At 63.7% G+C, this 23,164-nt stretch overlaps 1 protein-coding gene across 1 annotated transcript in view; it reads right to left on the bottom strand.

Moving 5' to 3' along the window:
• Nucleotides 1–16,218: 16,218 nt before the first annotated feature.
• Nucleotides 16,219–23,164, bottom strand: part of KNDC1 (kinase non-catalytic C-lobe domain containing 1) — a 70,271-nt gene continuing 63,325 nt past the window's right edge. The window contains 8 exon segments of the mRNA XM_074297218.1: nt 16,219–16,583; nt 16,795–16,952; nt 17,047–17,106; nt 17,196–17,318; nt 21,005–21,155; nt 21,603–21,685; nt 22,520–22,726; nt 22,976–23,155. Of these exon segments, the coding sequence (XP_074153319.1) occupies nt 16,352–16,583; nt 16,795–16,952; nt 17,047–17,106; nt 17,196–17,318; nt 21,005–21,155; nt 21,603–21,685; nt 22,520–22,726; nt 22,976–23,155 (1,194 nt within the window). The 3' untranslated portion in view covers nt 16,219–16,351.

The raw sequence follows: 23,164 nt of genomic DNA, 5'->3' as shown, positions 1-23,164 counted from the left end.
CTGCCTCCATCTTCTTCATTGGTTTTTCTGGCACCGGGATAGAAACAAGCCGCTGGCCCACCCACTTGCTGAGAACACTAGTGCTCCAACCCGCGTGAACTTGTCCCTGCGACATCCCTTTCCCCCTAAGTCACTGACTAGCCAAGCTGCCACTAATAAACCTCAGTCTCATCTTTTGCAAAACGGGGCTCAGAGGCCCCTCCCTCATGGGGTGGGCCTCTGTCCCAGATGTGGCCCCCTCTGGACCACACCGGCTTTCCTCACCTCCACAGGCTTGCCTTGGGGCGGCCACTAACATCTGTGAAAGGTTCTGGGAGCGTGGGCCCACGACCTCTCCCCCTCCCCTTGTTCCTTTTAGCAGCTGCTCAGAGCCCCTCCGCAGCTGGCCTGGGCAACGACAGCAGGCCCCAGCAGATACTAAACTTTCTGCAAATGTCTCCCCGGCCCAGCTGAGTGGCTGGGCACATAGTAGGCATCTTAGTAATTGCTCCTTTCAACGGATCAGGGCCCAGTTTTCCTTCCCAGGCTTCTCATGTTTCTGCTTTACAGCCCCCCCCCTCCTCCCCGTTATGTGCTGTGTACACTGTCTGGCCCATTAAACACAGCCCTATTGTGAAGGCAGAGACTGTCCGGGTCCGCTCAGCCCCAGCCGGGACTTCTTGCTGCCTAATCCGGGTCGGATACTTGACCTTGACCGTGCTATCTATGTGTGGGGTCAGGAGCTGTTCCTCTGCGGCCCAGACGTGGCAATCTCTCCACTTGAGCAGGTTAGGCAGGCAGGATTTGCAAAAACTCAACCTCCAGCCTTCAAGAAACAAGGATTTGCTCCATGCAGTGCGGCTGGGCTTAGAAACAATCACTGCTTCCAGGGGGAGCGGGGCATCTGGGGAAAGTTCTGATGCCCCAAGAGGTCCGGCCAACCCTGCAGGCCACTGAAAACCCTTTGCACTGTGGCTGGGGTTAGACCGGCCTCCAGAGGATTTTCTATCTGCTGCCCTCCCTTTTCTCCCCTGGGCCCAACCTTCCAGAACTTTCATTTAATGCGGGACACTCCCCACCCCCACTGCGCCTCAGAGCAAATTCCCAGCCCCACTTCAGGAAGAGCTAGCTAACCTGTTGCAAATTAATTGGATGGGCTCCTCCCTTATCTCCAGCTTTTAACATGTGCGGGTCCTCAGCCCTCCTTGTTATTAGCCAGGATGTTTTTCACAGGTAGCGGAGAGCCGGCCCTCCCCCACTTTCCTTCCCCTGTCGGCCCCCCAGGAAGAATGTGCTACCCGCTCTGGAATGTGGAGCAGCACCTTCTACAGGAAGAAGGCCCTCCTCTGGGCCGCTACCCCTCCTGCTCGGTGAATAGCCGTGGCTAAGTTTTCTCCTTGAGCTGGGAAGGTCAAATCAGGAGGAGACTGGTTTTTCTTGCAGAGCTTCTCCCAGATTAAACACACGTAAGACATGTTAGAAATATAATTATTTAATATGTCCATAAATAATTCTCTGCACATAATATACTTCAAAAAATTTGCAGCTATGTACAAGTTCGCGCGCGGAGTTCTTCCGTGGGGCCGAAGACAAGAGCAGAGCGTTATTTCCTGGTCTTCCCAAATAGCCTGCGCCCCGGAGGGCTCGGTCTCCCGCTCCCTCGTTCTGTCTCCGTGGCAGTCGCCCCCGGGGGGATCATAGGCCTCCAAAGTCACATGGCCCTCAGGAAGGAGGCCTGGTCTGGGCAGCCGCTCAGCAGGCAGGCCAGCACCGACGGGATGGCCGGAGGGGCAGCTTTGCGGGAGCCGGGGGGTAAGGGGAGAGGGGGCAGAGGCGGGAGGGCCAGGGCAGCGGCAAAAGGCTCCTGGACCAGGTCGGGGACGCGGAGCTGCGGCGAAGCGGGGTACACGTACGGCAGGCCCGGCGGCGGCACCGGGGCTGGGCGCAGGAGCAGGGGGCTGTAAAAGTGCAGGGGGAAGCCTGGAGGAGGGTCGGGCGGCCTCAAGTCCTGCAACTGGCGTTTCAGCTTCATGCGGCGATTCTGGAACCAGGTTTTTATCTGCAGGAGCCCAACAAGCCGAGCCTGAGCGTCGCTGCAGGCCGGGGGCCAGCGCGCGAGCCCGAGTGGGGGTGGGGTGGGGAGCCCCCCGAGTGCCTGGTACCTGAACTTCCGACAGCTGCATCTTGCCCGCCAGCTTCCGCCTCTCCGCGGCGCCCAGGTAGTGGTGGCGCTTGAAGGAGCTCTCCAGAGTGCTGATCTGCTTGGTGGTGAAAGCCGTTCGGAGGCGGCGGGCGCCCCGGCCGGGAGGGTCCGGGCCCGGGCCCTCGGCCAGCCCGCAGTGGCCGCTGCTGACCTCGGGAGAAGCCTCCTCACCCAGAGACCTGGATTCTTGGGAGGGAGGAGGCTCTTTGGAGAGCCGGGCCTTCCCACCCGGACCCACCGCCACACCCTCCCTCAGGTTCACCTGAAGGAGGAGCACGAATCTCCCTCGCTCCCGGAGGGAGGGGCCATGGGGAGGCCGGAAGGCGAAGTCCTCCCTTACTAGCCCCACACGTGCGCCCGAGGGGTGGGGGGCGGAACCGAATAGAGGCCCGGGCCCCCGTCGCCGGACTAGGCCTCCCGTAGACCCGCCAGCTCCCGGCTTATGTACAAAAGGGGACTTCCCCCCGTTTTGGGGGTGTGCCTTGTCCAGTCCGGCCCGCTACCGTCTCTTCAGTTCTAAACCGAAAGCGCCCCCCTCCCCCCGCCACCCCCCCCTTCTCTTTGGTCTCTCCCTACACTCTGGCACTCGGTGGTCAAGACTTCCTCCCGCCTCGGCCACAGAGCTCCCCACCCGCGGAGAAAGCACTTACTGAACGTGGAAGGGCCTCCAGCGGTGGCCGTGGCGGCTGGTAGGTCTGGGGGCCCGGCACTTGTAGAGGGCGACTCCGAGATGTCGGGGGACCCCGGAAAAATTGTAACTCCCTCAAGGCCCCGGGGGCCTCGGCCTTCGCGTCCAGCGCCAGCCCCGGAGTCCCCGCGGTGGAGGTGCGAAGATTTCTGGCTGCTCTGGGATAGCCATTCCACGGAGAACGGGGCCTTGGTCATGCTGAGGAAGTTGGGAACTGAGAGGGACGCGCGGGAGCGCCGAGGTGAGACTTAAATAAGCTGCGGCAGGTCCAGGGTCCACCCCCCAATCTGGCTTGCATAAACAAACCTCAAAGGCTCCGATAAGTACCACCTAATTGTCCTCCATTCAGCCCCACCCCGGGGGCCCTTCGCACTTCGGCTGGCTCCTAGATGTCTGAGTTCCTTCTCGGGGATGTTACATCCCAGTAGTTACATCCTCTTTTTTTTCTTCTGCATACCCCCCTCCGAACTCCTGAGGACTTCTGCTCCTCCACCCCACCCCCACACCGTGGGCCCCAAGAGGATGCCGAGAAAATGGCTCCTCACGCCCCCCTCCCTTAGTCCATGGGCTGGAGGCCTCTCTCGGGCTCAGCAAACACATAGTCAGAAGCATTTGCTAAGGGCCTCCTTGGTCCCAGATACTCGGCCAGCGCTGGAAGGAGTAGTGGTGGAACCTGCCCAGGAAACCCCGCTTCTTTAGTCGGGCCATTCTCCCAAGAAACTGTATCCCACCGTTTGGGCAAAGAGCCTGCCTCTAATGCGGGATAACCGGGCGCTGATCTGCTTTTCAAATGGGTTTTGAGGCTTCTAGGGGAGTCAGAGTCCAGCCCAGATGATGAAGGGCGGAAAGGCTACTTCCATGCGTCCTTCTGTAGCTGACGTTCATACTCTCCCCTAGCAGTGTGCTTATATATACAGACACATGCAAAGAGACTTTACACAGTGGACTATGCTGGCCATAGGATTTTCTAGTCGTTTGCCATTTCCTTCTCCAGTGGACACACACACATACACATGGACACACACACACATACACATGGACACACACACACATACACATGGACACACACACATACACATGGACACACACACATACACATGGACACACACATACACGTGGACACACACACACGTGGACACACACATACACATGGACACACACATACACATGGACACACACACATACACATACACACACACACACACACAGAGGAGAGGAGAAAGAATCTAAATCTGCTACCTCTCTACTTTCCCTGGTGGTCTCATTAGCTTCCAAGTATTATTTCTAGGCTGATAATTCTCCTATCTATTTATCCATCCCTAACCTCTCTGCTGAGCTGCAGTCTCCATCTCTAACTCCTCTCCATGATCTATATCCTGTAGAAATCCCAAACTGAACTGCTTTTCTTTCCCCCTTCCAGATCCCAAACTCCGGATTGCCACCTCCTTGTAGGTCCCAAGCTCCTAGCTCAGGTGTCACTTTCAGCTCCTCATTCTCTCACCCCCTGCATCCAATCTGTTGCCGAGGCTTGCCGGTTTTGTTTTTGTCACATCTCACATATGCCCCCTTCTCTCTTCTGACCCCGCCCCCAGCACCTCACCCCTATGGCTGCAATAGCTTTGGTCTGCCTGCCAGCTTTCCCCACTGCAGTCCATCCTTCTCTTATCTGTGAAAGTGATCTTCCTACTTCACAGCTCTGACTAGTCGCTGGCTCCTCAGCACCTCCAGGATCAAAAATAAACTCTTGTTTGTCATCGAAAGCCTTTCATGAGCTGCCCCTCCTACCTTTCTGGGGTCCCCCTCACCTAAATTGCGCGGCAGGAGCACAGCCTCCTTGACTGGGGCACGATTTCCCTCTCTTAGCTCTGGGCATATTTTTCAGGCTGCTCTCCCAATTCATCTTGGAGTCTGGGCTTTTCTTATTTCAAGGCCCAACTGAAATCCCACCTTCTACAGGAAGTCTCTCCCAGCTTGCTTCTTTCTCATTTCTTCTGTATAAAGCTTGTCTGCATACGTCCGCTTGTTTCCCTCATAGAGCACAGAGCTCCTTGAGGACAGGGACTGTCTTGGACCTTTCTTTGTATCCCCACCTCTCAGCACAGTGCCCGACACGTAGTACGCCCCACCTCTTAGCACAGAGTAGGTGCTCCATGTTCGCTGATTTCTCCGCAAGTATGTATGTAAAGGAGGGGAGGAATACTGCAAGGAGTAGAGTGAAACAAAATGAAACAAAAATAATGGCAAAAAAAAATTAAAAATGAATACCAGAAGTTGAAATGAAAAATACGGAGACTTAGTGGAAAGAGCCGAGGGCTTAGGAGCAGACCATGGAACTCGGACCAGGCCTGCCTCTTCATGCCACGTCATTTCTTCTCCCAGAGGTGCCTCAGGTCCCTCCTCCCGAGAGGGGAAAGATCCTCCCCAAACCCGGCTCTGGTCTGTGATCTTGTGAAGAGGGAGGCAGGCCCCGGGAGGATTGGGGTAGCTGCGCGCCGTGGGGCTTCGGGAGCCGTCACAGTCTCAAGGGCTGATGTGCTTTCGCGCCGTGATTTTGGAAACTGTCACCCAGAGAGTAGAGTGGGGGAGTCTGTGGGAGGCCCCGGAGGCCTACAGATGTGTCAAGCTGGGTTTTCTCCGGCCCGGGACTGGGTGTGTGGCTTGTAATTGCCCTAATTACACCCTAAGGGAGGGCCTTTATCCCGGGAGAGCGGCCTTCCCGGGTCACCGAGCCGTCCCACCGTCCCCGCCGCCGCCCGCAGGGCTCCCGGGGAGTCCCCGCTCTGGAGTCTCCCGTTCAAATTCAGCGGGCGACTGGCAGCCGCACACTGGGAGGGCGATCGCCGGGAAGAGAGCGCGGGCCGCGGCTCCCGCGGCCCGGCCTCCCCGGGCTTTTCCCAGGGCCCGCCGCTTGGACCTCGGAGTGGGTGGGGCAGAAAAAAAGCCACTTACTACCTAATTGTCTGAGGCCGGAACGCTCTCCCCTCCCCCCGCCGAGGCCCGGAGCAGCTCCGAATAATCCCAGCCTCTGGTTGCAATTTTGCAAACATTTGCATACATTATCTCCGGGAGATAAAGCGATTGAATTGTTAGTTTGCGCTCCGAGGGGCCCGGGAAGCCCCCGCCTCAGATCCCGGCCTCGGCCGGCGTCTGCTTCCGCGCACTTTCCCCCAGCTGGGAAAGCCTGGCCGGGGAGGAGGGACGTGGCCGTCAGGGTCCCACGGCCGGCGCCCCCCTCTCCCCGCGGCAGTGCTGTGCCCGCGCCCAGGGCGGTGGGCTGCGGCCTCCTGCCCAGACCTCCGGGAGGCCGAGGAGGGAGCCCAAGGAGGGAGCGGGGCTCCCGAGCGCTTTTCTTGGGGGGGGGCAGCTGGGTGACAGGGAGGGACATCTTTAGGCCCTTTCGTGTGCTGGCCCAGAGGGGAGAAGGGGGGCTTGGCCTTCTCGGGGGCATCGAGGCCGGCCTCCGCTGATTGTGGATTTCCAGGGGAGGCACTTCTCAGGATTCCTGGCCCCAGGGGCGAGGGCTGGAGGATCAGCCTTGGAATCTGGGCTGGAAAGGAATGAGCCCATTGTTAGCGGGCCAGACTAATGGGATTGCGCGGCCTAATTGTTTTAGTGGAGGGGGAGGCCCAGCTATCTCTCCCCGAGGCTGGGGTGGGGCTGGTCTGGGGGCCGCGGTCTCCTAACGTCGCGCGGGGAGGAGGGGCAGGGTCTGCGGGGGAGGCGGAGGCGGTGGCTCCCTCCGGGAGTGGGAAGTGATTCCGAAGAGCCCCCCCCCCCTTCAGAGAGCAGCTTCCCAAGGTTTGGTCCTAGAGGCGCCCGGGGAGGCGAGACGCCCCCCGCTCCGGGCTGTCGGGCCGGTGCTGCCCGGAGCTAAGCGCCTGCCTGTAGAAGGCACGGTGCGGACCCGAGTTCAGAGGCAGCCCCAGCTGCGTGGCTCTGGGCCAGTCACTTCCCCGCCTTCTGGCTCCTCTGCTAGGAAGGGAGGCCCGCCGCATCTCCCGGAAGGGTGAGGATCCCAGGAGACAGAATGTGCGAAGCCTCTGGGCAGCCGGCCGCCAGGCCTGGACTGGGGAGGAGTTCAAACCCAGCCTGACGCGTCCTCCTGGTTGCCTCAGTTTCCACCGAGAGGCGACCACCAAGGCACCTGGCCCGGCGCCGGCCGTTAGCAGGTGCGGCAGCATCGCCTCTCCAGGACTTGGCGGGTCCCTCGTGGGTCCGGGAAGTCAAACTGCCCTGGGCCACCCTGGCTCTCCCGCTGGGGGCCGGAGGGCTGCAAAGCCGGGTGGCGGTCAGCCTGCGGAAGGGGAGGCTGCTGTTAGTCGGGTGCACCCCTCCCCCCCAAGAGAAGGTACGGGGGCCAGGTAATGGCATGGAAGCGGGCGTGGGATCGGGCCCCGGAGCCAGAGCCCAAGGCCCGGGCTGGCCGCCCTATCTCCCCCAGACGGTCCGTCAGAAGCCACCGGGCTCCCCTGGGGTGCTGGCGCCTGCTTTCTGGATGGGCTCCCCCGCCCCCCCATCAAATCCCAGGAACAAACAACTTCCTTTCGGCCCCTCCCCTCCTCTGGCCGGAGATCAAAGGCTGGCCGGCCAGGGCCTGGTTTTAGCATCCCTAATCCAAAATGTGGAGCCCTTGGAAGGGAAGTTGGGGGGAGGGAGGCCGGGCGGAGGAGAGGCCGGGGAGGCCTGTTTGCCCCAAATCCTAGGTCCTTCTGAACCAGGGAGCCCTGGGGTGGGGAGCGAGAAGACCTGGGATCAGTCCCACCCACTTCCTGCCGGTGCGGCCAGCCCCCTGATCTCTCTGGGCCTCAGTTTCCCCTCCATAAAAGAGATATTGAGCTGGGGCCCTTTCCCGCTCCTAGAATTCCGGTGCTGAGGGTGGGCGAAGGAGTGATGAGGGGTCAAGGGGCCCCTTGGCCAGAAAGCTCTGGGAGGAGGAGGACAGCTAGTGGGAAGGAACCGCCGGGGCCCTGGCAGCCCCGGGTATGGCGCGGGGCGCGGGGCCCGAGCGCTCAGGGCCGGCGGCTTCGGGAGGAGGGAAGGGGCGGAAGCAGCGCCTTCTGAGAGGCCACTTGGCCGCCGCGCGGCTCCCCCTCCCGCAAGTAGTTACTGTGGGTTACCGAGACGGACGAGGCTGGGCGATCTGGGGGGGAAAGGCAGCGCCCCGGCGGGTGGGGCACCCCAGCTCCCCGTCCCCGCAGGCCCGTCATAGCCAACCCATTTGTATGTCTCCCGCCCCGCCTGCTGGGGGGGGAAGATGGGGCCCGGGCCCTGAAGGTTTGTGACAGAAAAGCCCGAACCAGGCGGGCTCCGAGGCGCGGGGAGTGGGGAGGGGCCGGCCCCCCTTTCCGAGCCTCTCCTCGCGGCTGCCCTCCGGGGCCGCGCTTTAATGGGGAGCCGGGCTGGGCGGGCACGCACACCGCGGCTCCCGCTCCCGGGGGCTCGGGGCGGGAGGGGCTGCGTCAGAGAGCCGGCGGCTGAGCGAAAAGCCGCAGTGAGGAGGGGCGTGCATCCTGCGCCACACGGTTGCCAAGGCAACGCAGCTGTGGGAGGGATGCTGCGGTGCCCGGGACCGCAGGGGAGCGAGGGGCCGTTGGAGCGCCCCCTCCCCCCTTCCCCGGCCGGGGGGGGGCGGACTCGGACCACCGCCCGCGAGTGGGGACGGGGCCGGGCGCGGCCTCTCTCTGGGGGCGCCTTGTGCCGTTTGGGCAGGGCTCTGCGGCTCCGCAGCTGCCCGGGCGCCGGTTAAGCCACCTCGTCTGTCCGGGTTGCGGGGCCCGGCCCGGCCCGCGGAGACTGACTTAGCAGCCCCTGGAGAGCCTGGGAAAGGTGGTCGTGCCACAAACGGGCAGAGAGACACCTCAGTGGGGCAGGGAGACACTGCGGGGGAGGGGGGCTAGGACTGGGCCCTGGCCAGAGTGGACGGGGCAGGGACGGGCAAGAAATGGGAGGGGGAGTAATGAATGCGCAGCCCCCAGTCCTGAGAGAGGCGGGGCTGGTTCCCGCGCCGCGTTCTCCTCCAGGAAATGGGCATCTTCCAGCACGGTTGAGTAATTCTAACGGTAAGGAGGAGGCGGCTTATTCTCCTATTTCAAAGGGTCCTTCGAGTCACTTGAGATCCGAGGTGTAAAGTGGATTGGAAACATTAAGTGCCTACTATGTGCTAGCTACCCTACTACACACACAAAGGCGAACCTCAACCCCGGCTTCTCTAAAGCGGCAGACGCTGTGCCAACGACCCAATGGAAAGCATTTCCCTGGAGGCTGAGCTGGAGGCGGTGCAACTTTCGAGTGCCCCAGGTGTAAAAAGCTCGGCCCGGGAGCGGGCCTGCGGGCTGCAGGTGGAGAAGCCCGGGAGCCTCCACTCCGGACAGCCTCCACTCTGCCAGCCAGCCGCTGAGGGGAAGCTCAGAGGACAGAACGGGGCGAGAGCGGACAAGAGCTGGGATTCGAACACTTAACCGCGGAGTAGCGGACGGACCTGAGGCTAGCTGGGTGACCCGTGCCTCAGTTTCTTTTTATGCGAAATAGGGATGCGCATACTATCCGCATCCCCGCGTGACAGATGAGGGATGATCCGGCCACGAATGCCGGCCATTGTTATTAGCTGAGAGAGACAAGCAGGGGGGCCCGAGGCGGCCTGAGCTGGGTGCTCGGGGGCCTCTAGAGGCGAGGCTCGGAAGCGAACGCGGGGAACAAAGCCCCTCCCGCTCCCCCGGCTCCTGGCGGGGCTGGTGGGCCGGAGCATGCGCATGGCGTGGGGTGGGCCCCGGCTCCGAAGCGGAACGCGGGCCTCCGGGCCGGAGAAAGGGAAGGACAAAGGCTCTTTGTGAGAAGCCATTAGGCGTTTCTCCGCCTTCCTCCCGAGCTCCGGCTCTCGGCGGCTCCGCGCTTTCTGTTTGAATAGAAATGCGCTTTATGAGTCTTTGCTAATGGAAAGGCCATAAAAATGGATCCCATGAAATGGTCAATTGCCCCGAGATTAAAGTGAAAACTCAAACTCCCAAGGCAAAAGCCGGGGCTCTGCCCGCTCCGGCGGGGAAAGCTGCGCTGAGGAGGGCGCGGTCCCCGGGCCGCCCCCTCTCCCCGTCGCACCTTTGCCTTTCTTTGTCCAACTCTGAGGACCTGGAGACTCTTCCAGGCTGCTTTAGGGGGCAAATGACCGGAGCGCTTTGGCCTGGAAGCTGCGCTTTGGCGGGACTTGGTGGCAGGGGCTTGGGGATGGGTCTTAGGGTTAAGGTCAAGGGCTCTGCAGCCTTGGAACCAGTCCATAAGCCGGTATTAAATGCCTACTATATACCGGGCCAAGAGCTCTAAGAATGCCCCCTTTTCTGGGGAAGAAACAAGTCAACCACTCTGTACACGCAAGCTATAGGGGAATAAAAGGATCCCCTCCCCCAAGTGGAGCTCTTGGGCAGTGGGAGAGCAGGGATCTGGACAGAGATCACTGCTGGACATGAGGATGTGGCAGTCACCTGTGGCGAGGTGGTCATCGAGTCCATGAACTGAGGGGGCCCAGGACGGGGTCGTGGGGGTCTCTGTCTCTTGTTAAGGGGAGAGATCTCGCAGAAGAGTCTGAGACCAGTGGTCACGCAGAGAACCAAGGAGGGTCCTTGAGGGTATGAATGGCAGTAAACTCAGTGGGGGAAAGCTCAAGGACAGAAGCTGGACCTTGGCCGGTCACTGCCCAGACCAGAGTCTTGTTGCTTTCTCCTTGGTTCTTTTTTTTTTTATAATCAACTCTTCTTTGTTCTGTTCCCGCTGCTTAGTATCGGCTCCCATCAGCAGCGGCTCCCACCAGCAGCGGCTCCCAGCAGGCTTCCCGGATGTCTCTGGGACCCCCTCCTGGCCCTGCCCCCACCCCTTGGTCTCTGGGCGGGAGAGGGGCTGACCCTGGAGGGGTAGGGCATTGGTCCCACCCAGCTCACAACTGGTGAGCCCTCACTTCTCAGCCCCAAGGTCAGCCCCGCAGACCCCAGGTGTTAGGGTGCTGCCTGACCTTCTGGAGCTCACCCTGTTGGTCTTCAATCCCTTCACTTAAAAAGAAAGGAGTTGTGAAGGAGAAGCTAGAGCTACATCTCTGGACTCCAGCCGTGAAGGAACCAGCCTGTTGATTCATAAATGTTTAATAAATGAGCATTTATTAAATGCCTACTGTGTGTCAGGCACTGCATACAGTGTCTGCCCTAGAGTTCCCAGTCTGGGGGAAGAAAACATGCAAACGGATGCATCCCAACAAGCTTCCTGCAGGAGAGATGGGAAAGAGTGAGGGCAGGCCCTGGGGGGGAGGGGGGCTTGGGGAAGGCTCTCTGGGCTTTTGGCTGGGACTTAAAGGGAAGCTGGGAAAGCAGCAGGTGCAGCCCAGGCTGGGGTGGGAAAGGGAGCCCCCGAGGTGGTTGAGTAGGGGGCTTTAGAAAGATTACTGAATGGGGGATGGGTGGGGAGAGAATCCCAGCAGCTGCTGCAGTGGTCCAGGTGGAAGGTGACAAAAGGTCTGGCCCGGGGGCGTAGTGCCAGGGGCGGGGCGGGCCAGTCTGGCCCCGGCAACAGCGGGGATCTGGGGGGAGAGACATGGGGTGGCTCCCGAGGGGGGGGGAGCCTGTGGGGCTGGGGGAGGGGAGGCTCCCCGCAGAGAATGACTTGGTTAGAACACGTTGAATCGAGCCTGTTGGAGATGGGAGTGTGGAGGTCAGCCTGGAGGCTGGAGCCCGACGCGTGCATGGACCGTCGCCATAGAGATGGTCATTAAATCCGAGGGAACCGATGAGGTCATTGTGCAGGGGAGAAGAGCGGAGCGCTCAGCCCCGAACCCGGGGGGACCCCTGCTGTTGGAGGGAGCGAGCTGCTCTCTCTCCGCCCCAGCCCCCGGAAGGGAAGAGAGCTCTTTGTGCACCCTGAAATGTCTCGCTCTCCATTGTCAGCCTCTCAGTCTGCGGAGGAGGAGGGAGGGGGAGGGAGGAATTGAGAGGAGGGGAGGGAACGAGAGAGGGGGGGATGGGCAGAAGCCATATTCCCAGGGGGCTACAGCTTTTCCCTGCAGACGCAGGGTTCAGTCCCAGCTAAAAGCATTTCTCTGCCGCCCCCCCCCCCATGAAAGCGAGGCTGTCCCTTCCCCATAACATACATGCTACCCATCCCCAAACCCCTTGGGTCCGAGAGTAGGAGCCAATCCCCCTTTTGCAGGGGGAGACCCCTTGGAGTTGGGCTCAGGGCTGAGGGCGGGCTTGTGGAGAGCAGGCGAGCTAGCTGGGATCATAGCCGGCTGGGGACCCAAATCCAGTGCCCCTGGCGGGGTCAGAGTGCCATCAGCTGCCCGCAGAGACCTCCGAGGGCCGGCACGGGCCGGCAGCTGCCCGCAGAGACCTCCGAGGGCCGGCACGGGCCGGCAGCTGCCCGCAGAGACCTCCGAGGGCCGGCTCGGGCCGGCAGCTGCCCGCAGAGACCTCTGAGGGCCGGCACGGGCCGGCAGCTGCCCGCAGAGACCTCCGAGGGCCGGCACGGGCCGGCAGCTGCCCGCAGAGACCTCCGAGGGCCGGCACGGCCTCCCTCCCCAGAAAGCAGGGCATTTAGCATTGGAGAGCTGTGGAGTCGGCTCCCGGGCTGTGACCAGTCTATTCTCCACTTGGCACACAGGCCCACGGGCTGCCCCCCACTTGTTCCCAATCCGGGCCCTAGGCCCATTGCCACCTCTTCCGTGGAGGGATGTCCCAGCACATGGCATTTCATCCTGGGCATGCCCATCGCACCCAAAGACTTGCCTGGCACTGTGGGAGGGCGCCAAGCCCCAGGTTGCCAGGCAGCCCTCCTCCTTCCCTCTCTCCAAACCCCAAAGCGGTTCCCTTTCTCCTCAACACTGGGCCCCCCCAAAGGTCCTCGCCCTTTCAGCCCCACAGGTCACAGCGGCAGGCCGAGTCCAGGCTGGAAGGCTGCTCCCCTCCCCCCAGCTGCCCTCGGGCTACCTCCCAGGTGTGTTGTGGGCCTTTGGGGCCAGTGTCCCGGCGGGCAGCACCAAGGCTTAGAGCCCGGGCTCCACCCCCTCCTGACTTTCAGACTGAGCCCCAGGAGACAGCGGCTGCGGGATGGGAATCTCGGAACTGGGGCCACGCGTCCCCCCATGGGAGGCCGGTCTGGGATGCTCTTGCCTGAGCAGCATTGGGGGGTGGGGGTGGGGCTGGGCAGGAAGTGGAGTCAGAGGGCCCAGTGGGGGCAGCGCCCGAATCTGCAGGGGGCGGGCAGCGGGTGCCCGGGCTGCAGACCTCCCTGAAGATATGGGACATTTCTAATTCAGTCCTTCCCTAGCTAGATGATTCCAGGTCTCTCGTCCTTAGTTTTGAGGGAGGGACTAAGACCTCTGACCTTCCCCCCACGCCCTTCATTTCGCCTCCCCTTCCTTTATTCCTCTGCAAAGATTGTCCCAAACCTTCAGGGCATTCCTACAGTCACGAGGTACCGCTGCCTATGGGATAATGGGCCCAGGTACTTATGAAACATTTTGCAGAAGAGGAAACTGAGGCCCAGGGTGGTTACAGTGATTTCTAGGGTGTGTGCAAGGTGCTGGAGGCCCCTGCCGGTGTTCTAGCCAGGATGTGGGGCTGCCTTGGGCCCCGGTAATCTCACCGGCCCCTGCCTCCCAGTGGGGCCTGGGCATTCTAGCGGCTCGGGGCCAGCCTTGGCAAGGAGCACGGACTGGGGACCGGCAAGGAGCACGGACTGGGGACCCGCAAGGAGCACGGACTGGGGACCCGCAAGGAGCACGGACTGGGGACCCGCAAGGAGCACGGACTGGGGACCGGCAAGGAGCACGGACTGGGGACCCGCAAGGAGCACGGACTGGGGACCCGCAAGGAGCACGGACTGGGGACCGGCAAGGAGCACGGACTGGGGACCGGCAAGGAGCACGGACTGGGGACCCGCAAGGAGCACGGACTGGGGACCGGCAAGGAGCACGGACTGGGGACTGGGCCGGCTTGCCAAGGGCAGGCCCTCACCGGAGGAAGAGCCAGGTCTGGGTACAAATGATTTTATTTAGAAATCGGGGCGTCAGGGAAGACATGCAGACAGCAGTGCTGGGGTGAACGGCGCCTTCGCTTCCCCGAGAGGCAAGGCCATCACTGAGTGTCTGCGCTGCCCGCCCGCCCGCTCCGGTCCAGGCTCAGGCCTGGTCCGGGTAAAGGCCGAGGGCCCCGGGTCGAGGCTGCCTTGCTCATCCATCCGCTGGAAGGGGAAGCTCCTCTTGGGTTGTGCGCACACATGCGGGCGAGGGCAGTGAATGGGCTTGGGCGGCAGCCATGCCAATGTGGGCAGGGGGGGCTCCGCTGGTGGGCCGGGCGGGCTCGGAGGCCCCTCCCTGACTCCTGGGGACACGTAGAGGGACAGACCCAACACCCCAGACTCGGTGGAACCCTTCAAATTTATGGAGCAGACGAAGGAAGCCTGGGACTGCTGGAGACCTTGGCAGAGGGGGCCAGAGACCCCGGCAGAGGGGGCTGGACACATGGGGCACCGGGTGCTGGCTTATGGTGCTTCTGGGGGCTTTATCCCGGGGCCCCACCCAGCTTAGTGGGGACAAGACCATTCCATTTCGGGCGTTCTTCTGTCCTTTGGGTCCAAAGCACATGAGGCTGTCTTCCTAGGGGAGGGAAGTCGGGCCAGCTGGGAGGCCCCAGGGCCTGCTCCCCCCTGGCCTGCCCTGCCACCCACATCCATCCCATCCCCAAAGCAGGCTATGGACGGACCCACTGAATCCCGAAAGCCAATCTCCCAAGCTAAGGGGAAGAAGATGATGGCCCCTCTCCAGGTGAGGGACCCAAGCCCCAGGGTGGTGAGCGGCCCCCTCCTGACAGCCCTGGGACCCTGACTGAGAGCACTAGGCTCATGGGATGAGGTAAGTTTTACAGGAGGAGGAGGTATTCCCTTCAGCGCAGAGGGGGCTGGAGGAAGCCTGGGGGTCATCGGCTTGTCTTGGAGGACCAGGAGCTGGTCTTTGCCCTAAGCAGCAGCAGGGCCAGGGGCATGCACGGAGCCAAAGCAGAGCGCCATTTTGGAAAGTCCCTGGAGGGGGGCGAGGCTGGGGCTCCCGGGGTTACCGGGGCAGGTACTGCTGGAGAAGGAGCAGCGGCAGAGCCTAAACCTGGGCAGCTTCTCCTGCTAGTCAGTCACGGGCGGCCAGGAAGTGGCTAGGTGGGCCTGAGCACTGGAGGTGGCCCTGAACAAGGGGGGCTCTGGAGCCTCATCCTTCAAGCTCTCCCCTGGGGCCAGCGGGTGTGTGTGTGTGTCTGTGTCTGTGTAGCAGCAAAGGTACCCATGCAAGCTGTTGCCCCTTTTGGGGGCCTGGTCCTCAGCTGGGCTGCTGAACCCCCCTGCATACCCCACGGATGGGGCCTTTCACTGCCCACAGTGGGCACCTTCTCTTCCAGAAATGGGCGGCTAGGCGCTCCCTGCCCTATCACTGGGGGAGGGCGGGAAGTGCCCAGTTTCCCACCAGAGGGAATCAACAGCCAGAGAAGCTCCAGGAAGAACCCAGAATCCCAGTTCCTTGTCAGGAAAGGATGAAGATCTTTGGCCAAAGCCTCAGCCCAGAGCCCATGTGCACATGGACGATGGGAGTCCCTCCCTCCTCCCTCCTTCCCCTTTTCCCCCTCCCTCCCCCCCTCCCCTGAGCTCAGGAGCAAGGGGTGCTGCTCAGAATCCAGGCCCGGGGCGCAGCGGGCCCAGGGCAGAGCTGATTTGGGAGGCGCAGGCCCAGGCCACACACCCCTTTAGGTTCGGGGGTCCGGGCTGGAGCTCCATCTCACTGTGCTTGGACTGGGGGGGGGGGGGCGCAGGAGGTTTCCTGGTTCCCAGGAGAATTCCACTTGCATTTCCAGCAGGCCTGGGACAATGAGCTTAGCCCTCCCCACTCTGCCTGGGGCTCTCTGAGCTTCCCTGGGGAGGCGCCGGGAGCGGAGGGAGGGAGAGAGGGCTCAGGGTCTGGCAGCCTGGGGGGCAGAAGCGGGACCCTGTTATCCCCACAAGCCCATAGCCAGTGGCCAGAGGATCTTTTGCCTGGAGAGAAGTAAGAACCCAGGATGAGCCAGGGCCAAAAAGGCCCAGTGGATGGCAGCAGAGTCGGGACCAAGTCAAGGAAACTGGAGTGACTGGCCATCATCTTCTCCAGCCTATTTTACAGATGAGGAAACTGAGGCAAGCAGGGAGAGGTGACTGGTCCAGGCTTACCCAGCTGGCGTCTGAGGCCACACCCTGCCCACTGCCCCGCCTAGCTGCCAGAGGCCTGATCAGGGTAACAATGGCCTCGCTGTCCTGGGCAGTGCCCTCCACCCTTTGGCTCTACTTTAGGTCATTTGCACCCCCTGTGGTCTGGTTGGGGACGGAGGAAGGGCTTGAGGAAGGGGCCGGACTGCTCAGGGGCGGGGAAGATGGGCGACCAGGACAGTCCTTCCTGCCCCCCCCCAGCCCGACGTCCAGCAGGGCCAGCCGAGCCGCGGCTACTGAAATGTGGCCTTCATGCGGCGCAGCGTGTCCTGGATCTTGCGGGAATGCTTTTCTCCAGGGACCTGGTGGAAGTTGGCCCGGCTGTCGGCGGCCAGCAGGGAGATGTCGGCCCCGCTGAAGCGGGCGATCCTCTGCCTGAGGTACGACTGCAGCTTGTGGTCCGCCGCAAACGGGTACGGGTTCTCTTGGAACGCGTGCACCTGGCTCACCACCTTGGCGATGTTCCTTGGGGGGGAGAACCGAGCTGGGCCAGGGCCGAGGGGAAGGGATGCCCTCCGGGCTGAGCATCAGCCGCAGACTCCTTCCCGGTCCAGCCTGGGCCCCGCTCCCTCAGGAAATCAAGCTGCCCCCCCCAGCCCCACTCCCTCAGGTAACCAAGCCCCACTCGCTCCCCCATCCAGCCTGGCCCCTGCCCCGCCCTGAGGGCCCCGGGCACCTGAGCTTGCTCCACTTGTGGGCCCCGTTGGTCATGGTGAAGCCCCCGGTCTCCAGCTGCTGGATGTGCATGGCCAGCAGGTGGGCCGAGGGGATGGTGGGCTGGGTGCGGAACCTGCGTCCTTCCATCAGGCACACGCTGTCGCTCTTGAGGAACACCTGGAGGAGAAGGGCTTTCTGGGTCCCCCTGCGGCCCGGGGGACAGGGGCACTCACCTAACCAAGGGCTTTGGGCCCTTCCTCCTGTCCCCTACCTCCACGGCTTTGAGTTCCTCCATGATTTCTGCGATCTTGGCAGGGAGGATCTTCCAGGCCTGCGAGACACACAGATAGGAGCCTCTCAGCTGCGTCCCGGCCCGGGAGCCGCGGGCCCTCCCAGCAGCTCGAGGCCCCGCTCACGCACCGGCAGCTGCCTCACCAGCAGATGCTCCAGGCCCCCCAGGATCTGCATGGCCGTGGAGAAGTTCCTCTGCTCGTAGGCGGCCTTGGCCACCAGCAGGAACTTGGAGAGGAGGTTCACCTGCAGCTGAAGCGGGAAGGGCCCCGGGGCACGCGGTCAGCACCCCCAGGCCCCGCCCCCGCTGCTCCCCCCTCCCCCCAGCCTTCTGGCACCTGGAATTCATGCCCATTTTACAAGAGGTGAGGGCTGGGGCCTCCAGCTGCCTCCTCCCCTCCCCCCGCAGCTCCCGAAACTGACTCTTCCAGAGTCTCCGCTGTCCCTTCGGTGCTCCCGAGGCCCATTTTCCAGGGGAGGAGGGGGAGGAGAGGGAGGAGGGGGAGCCTCCTCCCGCCACTTCCGCTCATCTGTAAAATGGGCTGAGAAGGAAAGGCAAACCCCGCTGCGAGCGCCCCCAGGGGGCCTCCAGGACCCGACTGGAGTGACTGAACCACGGCCGAAGCTGCTGGATCCCAGAGCCCTTTGGCCCCTCCTCCTTTTCCAGGCTCCTCCCCATCATCCCCCAAGCCACTGCCGGTCGTCCACCTCCCTCCTCCCAGTCTGACCCTCCGAAGGGATCTGCTCACAACACCCCCGGGCCGCAGGGCCACATTTATGAAGCACCTACTGTGTGCCGGGCCCTGCGCTTTAAACCTGGGACACAAAGAAAACAAAACAAGATCCTGCCCGCAGGAGCCCCCAGTCTGCCAGCGAAGAATGGGAACTTCCAGGGGCAAACAAACTATGCACAGAATCAACGAGAAAATTCGTGGGGGGCACGTTTGGGGAAAGCATCCTGAGGAGGAGGAGGAGGACTGGGGGGCAGCGGGAGGAGCACGGCGGGCCTGGTGGAGAGGGCCGAGAAAGGCAGGAGGGCTGGAGGGGCTTTCGGTGCCGAATCCCGGCGTGCTCCCGAGACAACGGTGGGGGGGGGAGAGGGGTGGGAGAGGGGTGGGCCCGGGGCCACCCCCGGCCTCCAGCTCGCTCCTTCCTGGGGGGAAGGGCAGCCCTGTCGGTGCGGCGGGCGGCTCTCCCCCAATCCTGGCCTTGGGTCCAGCACAATCCCCCCTTCCTCCCTCCAATTCCCCCAGATCCCGTCACCTCCGGCCGCTGCCGAGGAGCAGAGCTGAGTTCTAATCCTACGTGGCCTCCCGGCACCCGCCTGTCCCAGAGTCCTCTTGGAGAACTCCCGCGCCTTTCCAAGCTTGGAGCACTGCAGGGAGGACTTGGCCACTGCCACCCCCTCCCCCCTCCGAGCCCTTGGCGCAGGCAGCCCCAGACCCTGAGCCCAGGGGCTTCAGCTCCCAAAGGCGTCCGGGAGGAGGGAGGGGGTGGGGGCACAAAGGGGAGGAGAGAACGTGCATTTATTAAGCCCCGGCTGCGTGCTAGGCCCTTTAAAGGCGAGCCTCACTGATCACAGAACGGCCGCCATTACAACGGGGGGAGGGGGGGTCCCTGCGCTCCGCCTGCCTCAGTGCCCTCATCTACACAAGGAGCTCCCGCCACACACACACACATACGGGCTCGCGCCCCCTCCCCCCCGCCGAGGCTCTACGCGGGCCCAGGCGGCGGCCTCCGGCCCCGCGCGAGGGGGAGGGGCTCCCGCCCAGCGCGGAGGCTGCGGCGGCCACCGCCGAGAGCTCCCTCCGGAGAGCTCTGCTGCCCCCCTCTGGCCGGAGTGAGGACCACACGAGGAGTCGGTGCTGAAAAGGGCGGGGCAAGCTGACGTTATGGAGTCGCCAGCCTCGGTTTCCCAAACGGGTCCGGGCCCCGGTGTCCTGCAGGGCACACCAGGGGGCAGCCGCGCCCCCAGACTCACAGCCGGCGGGCTCCAGCCCCCGCCCCCCGCGTGCGGGCGGCGCCTCCTTGGGGGATTCCAGCGGGGTCCCGGACAAGGCCCCTCCCCCCCAGGCTGGGCCACATCGGCGGCTCCCTCCCCAGGCCCCGAAGAAAGCTCCTGGGCCCCCTCCGCCCCTCCCCCAACTCACCTGCAGCATCCCTGGACCCGCCCCCTTCTCCTGGGGGAGGGGGTCCCGCCTGCCTCAGGCTTCCCCCCAATTCCGGCCTGTCCCGCCCTCGGCCCCCCAACCCCCCGCGGGCCGCCAGGTCTGGGGACCCGACACCAAGACAAGCCCCCTCCCCCATCTTTTCCTGCAGAGAAGCTGTGGGACTGAGCTGCTGCCCCCTTTGGCTCCCAGACCCCCAGTGCTCCCGCGCCCCAGATGGGGTTTCCTGGCAGAGGGGGGGTCATTTCCTTCTCCAGCACATTTTACAGATGAGGAGACTGAGGCCGACGGGAGGGGGGGCCTGCCCAGGGTCTCAGCTAATCAGTGTCCAGGGGGGCTCCGAGCGCTCTGGAGCCATCACGGGGTCTCCCGCCCGGCAGGACCGGCCGGCTCCGCCAGGCGCCGCCCTTCCGGGTCCCGGCCGCATGCGGGGGGGGGGGGGGGGGTCACTCATAGCCAGATTTAGGCCACAAGGCAGGAAGAGCCGCCCCCCGCCCCGCCCCCCAGTGCTGTGGGGTAGGCCCTCCGGAGGGGGGTTCCTCCGAGTCAGTGACTGTGGGGGGAGGGGCCGCGCCCTCGTCAGCCATCCAGCCCCCGGGGGACGGCCCGGAACCCCATTCCGGGAAGCTGCCCCCGCGGAGACCCGGCCCGGACTGCCGGCTGGTCAGGGCCCCGGGGACCCCTTACCAGCAAGGTCCCTGCCCGGGCTCCCGGGACGCGTTCATCAACCGCGAACTGTTCGCGTTCTGACGTTTTCTCGGGGTCTGGCCCAGGCAAGGGCGATTTTATGAGCACGTGCTGGGCCATTCATGGGGTCCCCTGGCCCCCTGGGGTGTGGCCGGCGAGGATGGACCCCGAGGCCAGCCCTGCCGAAGCGCCCGGGCCGTTCCTTTTTTGAGAGCTTGTGGGCCATCCAGACCCCGAGATCTTTTAGCAAATTAGCTATTGCCTCACCAGGCCTCCTGAACCACCCGTGCCCAGTTCTGGGACGACAAAGCTGAGGCCCCGGGCTGCTGCGGAAGGCCAGGACCCCCGCGGGCCCAGAGGCTGGGAAGCCCAGCGTGTGCCTCCCCCCAAGCCTGCAGCCTGGGACCCCGCTTGTGATGTCTGAGCCCTGACTCTGCCCGAGAGGCGGACGGAGATCCCGGGACCCCCGTCCTTGGGTCCCGGACCGACAGACTCCCCGGCCCCTCCGGGCTGCCCAGCCAAAGCTCGGCCCGGCCGGCCAGGACTGAACCGGGGCAGATTGTGGCTCGTGGGCCCCGCCCAGGACCGCCTTCTCTCCGGCCTCTGGGACCTCAGGGACTACCAAGGCTGCTCCTCTGACAGGGACTTCCTGTGTTCTTGCTGCAGTTAAGACTAAATCCCACACTGAAGGGAGCAAGACGTCCAGAGTCCTCTTGGACTGGGAAGTGGCTTCAGTAACTACCCAGGGTCCCCTCAACTATCCGTCCCTTCCCCCATCAGTCCCTGTGTTCATCCCTCCCTCCCTCCGTGTATCCATCTATTCACCTAACCACGGACCCAGCCGTCCCACTGCCCCTCCCTGCCTCCCTCCTCTAACTCCTGGAAAGCTGAGAGTGAGCAGGGAAAGGCCTCCGGGCTCACAGCTGGGAGAGGGTTTGGCCCCAGCCCCACTTCGGACTCCGGCTGCCTGGGTGACCTGGACTGCCGGGCTCAGCTTCCCCCTCTGCAGAATGGGCAGGAGGGAGCACAGAATGGGAAGCGCCGGCAGCAGTCCTCCCCGGGAGGGGCCGGGGAGCGGCCAACCTTGGAAGTGTGACTGGTCACGATCTCGGCGGCCACCCAGGTGCTGACGTTGTCGGCGTTCCTCAGGAGCTGCAGCAGGTACTTGTCCTGGATGTAACCGGGCAGGAACAGGCTGCCCACCTTGGCGGACAGGGGCTCTGAGGAGGCGCACCTGCCATGGAAACGCGGGGCCTCGTGAGAGGGACGGGACGGCGGGGGCCCAGTCCGCCCTCCCCAGGGCCCGGCCCGGCCGTCTCTCGCCTGCTTCCGCCCCAGCGCACACACGTGCGCGTGCTCCCCCGCGCCACAGGAGGGCCTTCGGGATATCAGAGGGGGACTCGGGCCTGAGAGCCGCGGGCCCAGCAACGGGTAATGCGGGCATGAGGTGGCACCGGGGTGCCAGCATTGGGGAGGTGCCCTTGCGGTCACAGGAGCTTGCCAGCTGCCTCAAGCCCCCTCCCGTCCGTTTGCCCCATTCCCTCCTGGGCAGCGCCCACGCCCAGGCCAGTGGGAAGTCTCCTGCTTCTCTCTGGGTGGCGCGGGGCTCCGAGAGACCCAGAAGGGCTGGCTCCGGGCATCGGCCCCGGCACGCAGCGCCAGGCAGCGGGCACACACTCACTTGGGCATGGCTGTGCTTTTGTCCAGGACCCCGAGGGCTCTCGAGTTCAGGAAGTGGACGGGATGGCACTTCTGGAACATCTCCTTGTTGGAAAAAGGGTCACAGTCAGTGCTTGGTGGGCGGCCTCCGCCCTGTCCTGCTAAGGCAGCCTGCGGGCGCTCTCCAAGGTACCGGGCCAGGCCCTGGGGCTCAGTGACCAAAGCCTTTGTGGCTGCTTCCTGCAGGGCGGGAGAACGTGCTCCCGGGGCCGGAAGCCAGATAGGGACCCGCTGGGAGACAGTGGGGGGGGGGGGGGCGGCCAGGGCTGGGGAGGGGCTGGAGGAGCCGCATGCAGGGGATCCAGGAGGAGAGGGCCAGCAGTGGAGCCAGGCTCTGAGACCCAGGGTCACCCCCTGCTAACGCCGTCTTCCAGGCAGCGTCCCTCCCCCCCCCCCCCTTCTCCCCCACTAGCTCCCTCTGGCTTGAGGATCCCCCCCAGGCCCGGGGCCAGGAGGCAGCCTCTCCAGCCTGAGCCCTCTGTCTTTGGCTTGGGGGCCCTCTAGTGGCAGAAAAGAAAAGAAGAAAGAAAAAAAAACCGGGGAGATAAGGGCCTTCCTTGCTGGGGATGTAGAGGTCGCTCTGGGAGCCGCGACCTTTAGGCCACAGCTTGCCCCGCCTTGGGGTCAGGGCCCCCCTTTGGAGGCCTTGCCAAGTTCCCTGCTCCCCAGTGATCGCAGCCCTGGGGGAGGATCCATCTCGGCAAGGCGGCCGGGCCTTTGTGGCCCTCGCAGTGACCGGTGGCTCTGCGGGCCGGGCCCGTCCTGGGGAGCACGGGGACTCCCGAGGGCACCGCGGGGGCAGCCGGGCAGCGGTGCCTCCTGTGCCAGGGCTCCGCCTGCCTCCGGGCCCCGTGTCTCCCCCCTTTCCGGGGTCCTTACCTGCTGCATGAGGGTCAGCTGGCTGAAGAGCTGGTGGGTGCTGTACTCGGTGAGGAAGTAGGGCCCCTTCTCGCTGCCCTTGCCGTAGGCCCCACAGAACTCCTCCAGGAAGCAGGGCTTGGGGAGGGCCGAGGCAATGGTGTACGGCCGCTCTTTGTGGTGGGGCAGGATGAAGCCGTTGCCCCGCGGGAGCTTCCAGTTAAATCCCTGCCAAGACACAGGCACTGGGGGGTTCCCTCACCCGGGCAGCCCAGCCCTGCCAACGAGGGTGGGAAACACCGGATCCGGCACCCCCCCCCCCCACAAGATGGGCAGGAGGCTCCGGATCAGGCGCTCTCGGGAATCCGAAGGCCCGCCTGCCCAGCTCTCTGCTCGGGGACACCCTGGCACTGCCCGCTCCACAGGTCCATGCTGCCCGTGCTGGCAGTTGGGCATTTCCGTGGAGAGAGAACGTACCTTCCGAGAGAGGTTCTCCTCCGAGAGCTTCTTGCAGAGCGCGTTCAGGGACCGCGTGTCCTCGTCGGCCTCCTTCTCATCCTCCAAGTCCCCGAGGCGGGAGGGGCCCTCACACTTCCCGTCTGTGGCTACTTCAAGAAAGGACCGCAGGTGCTCCCCGTAGCCATCCAGGGGAGTGACCTGGCCCGG

This window comes from Sminthopsis crassicaudata, chromosome 2, assembly GCF_048593235.1.
Source record: "Sminthopsis crassicaudata isolate SCR6 chromosome 2, ASM4859323v1, whole genome shotgun sequence".
NCBI classification, from domain to species: domain Eukaryota; kingdom Metazoa; phylum Chordata; class Mammalia; order Dasyuromorphia; family Dasyuridae; genus Sminthopsis; species Sminthopsis crassicaudata.
This window is presented reverse-complemented; position numbering and strand designations above follow the sequence as displayed.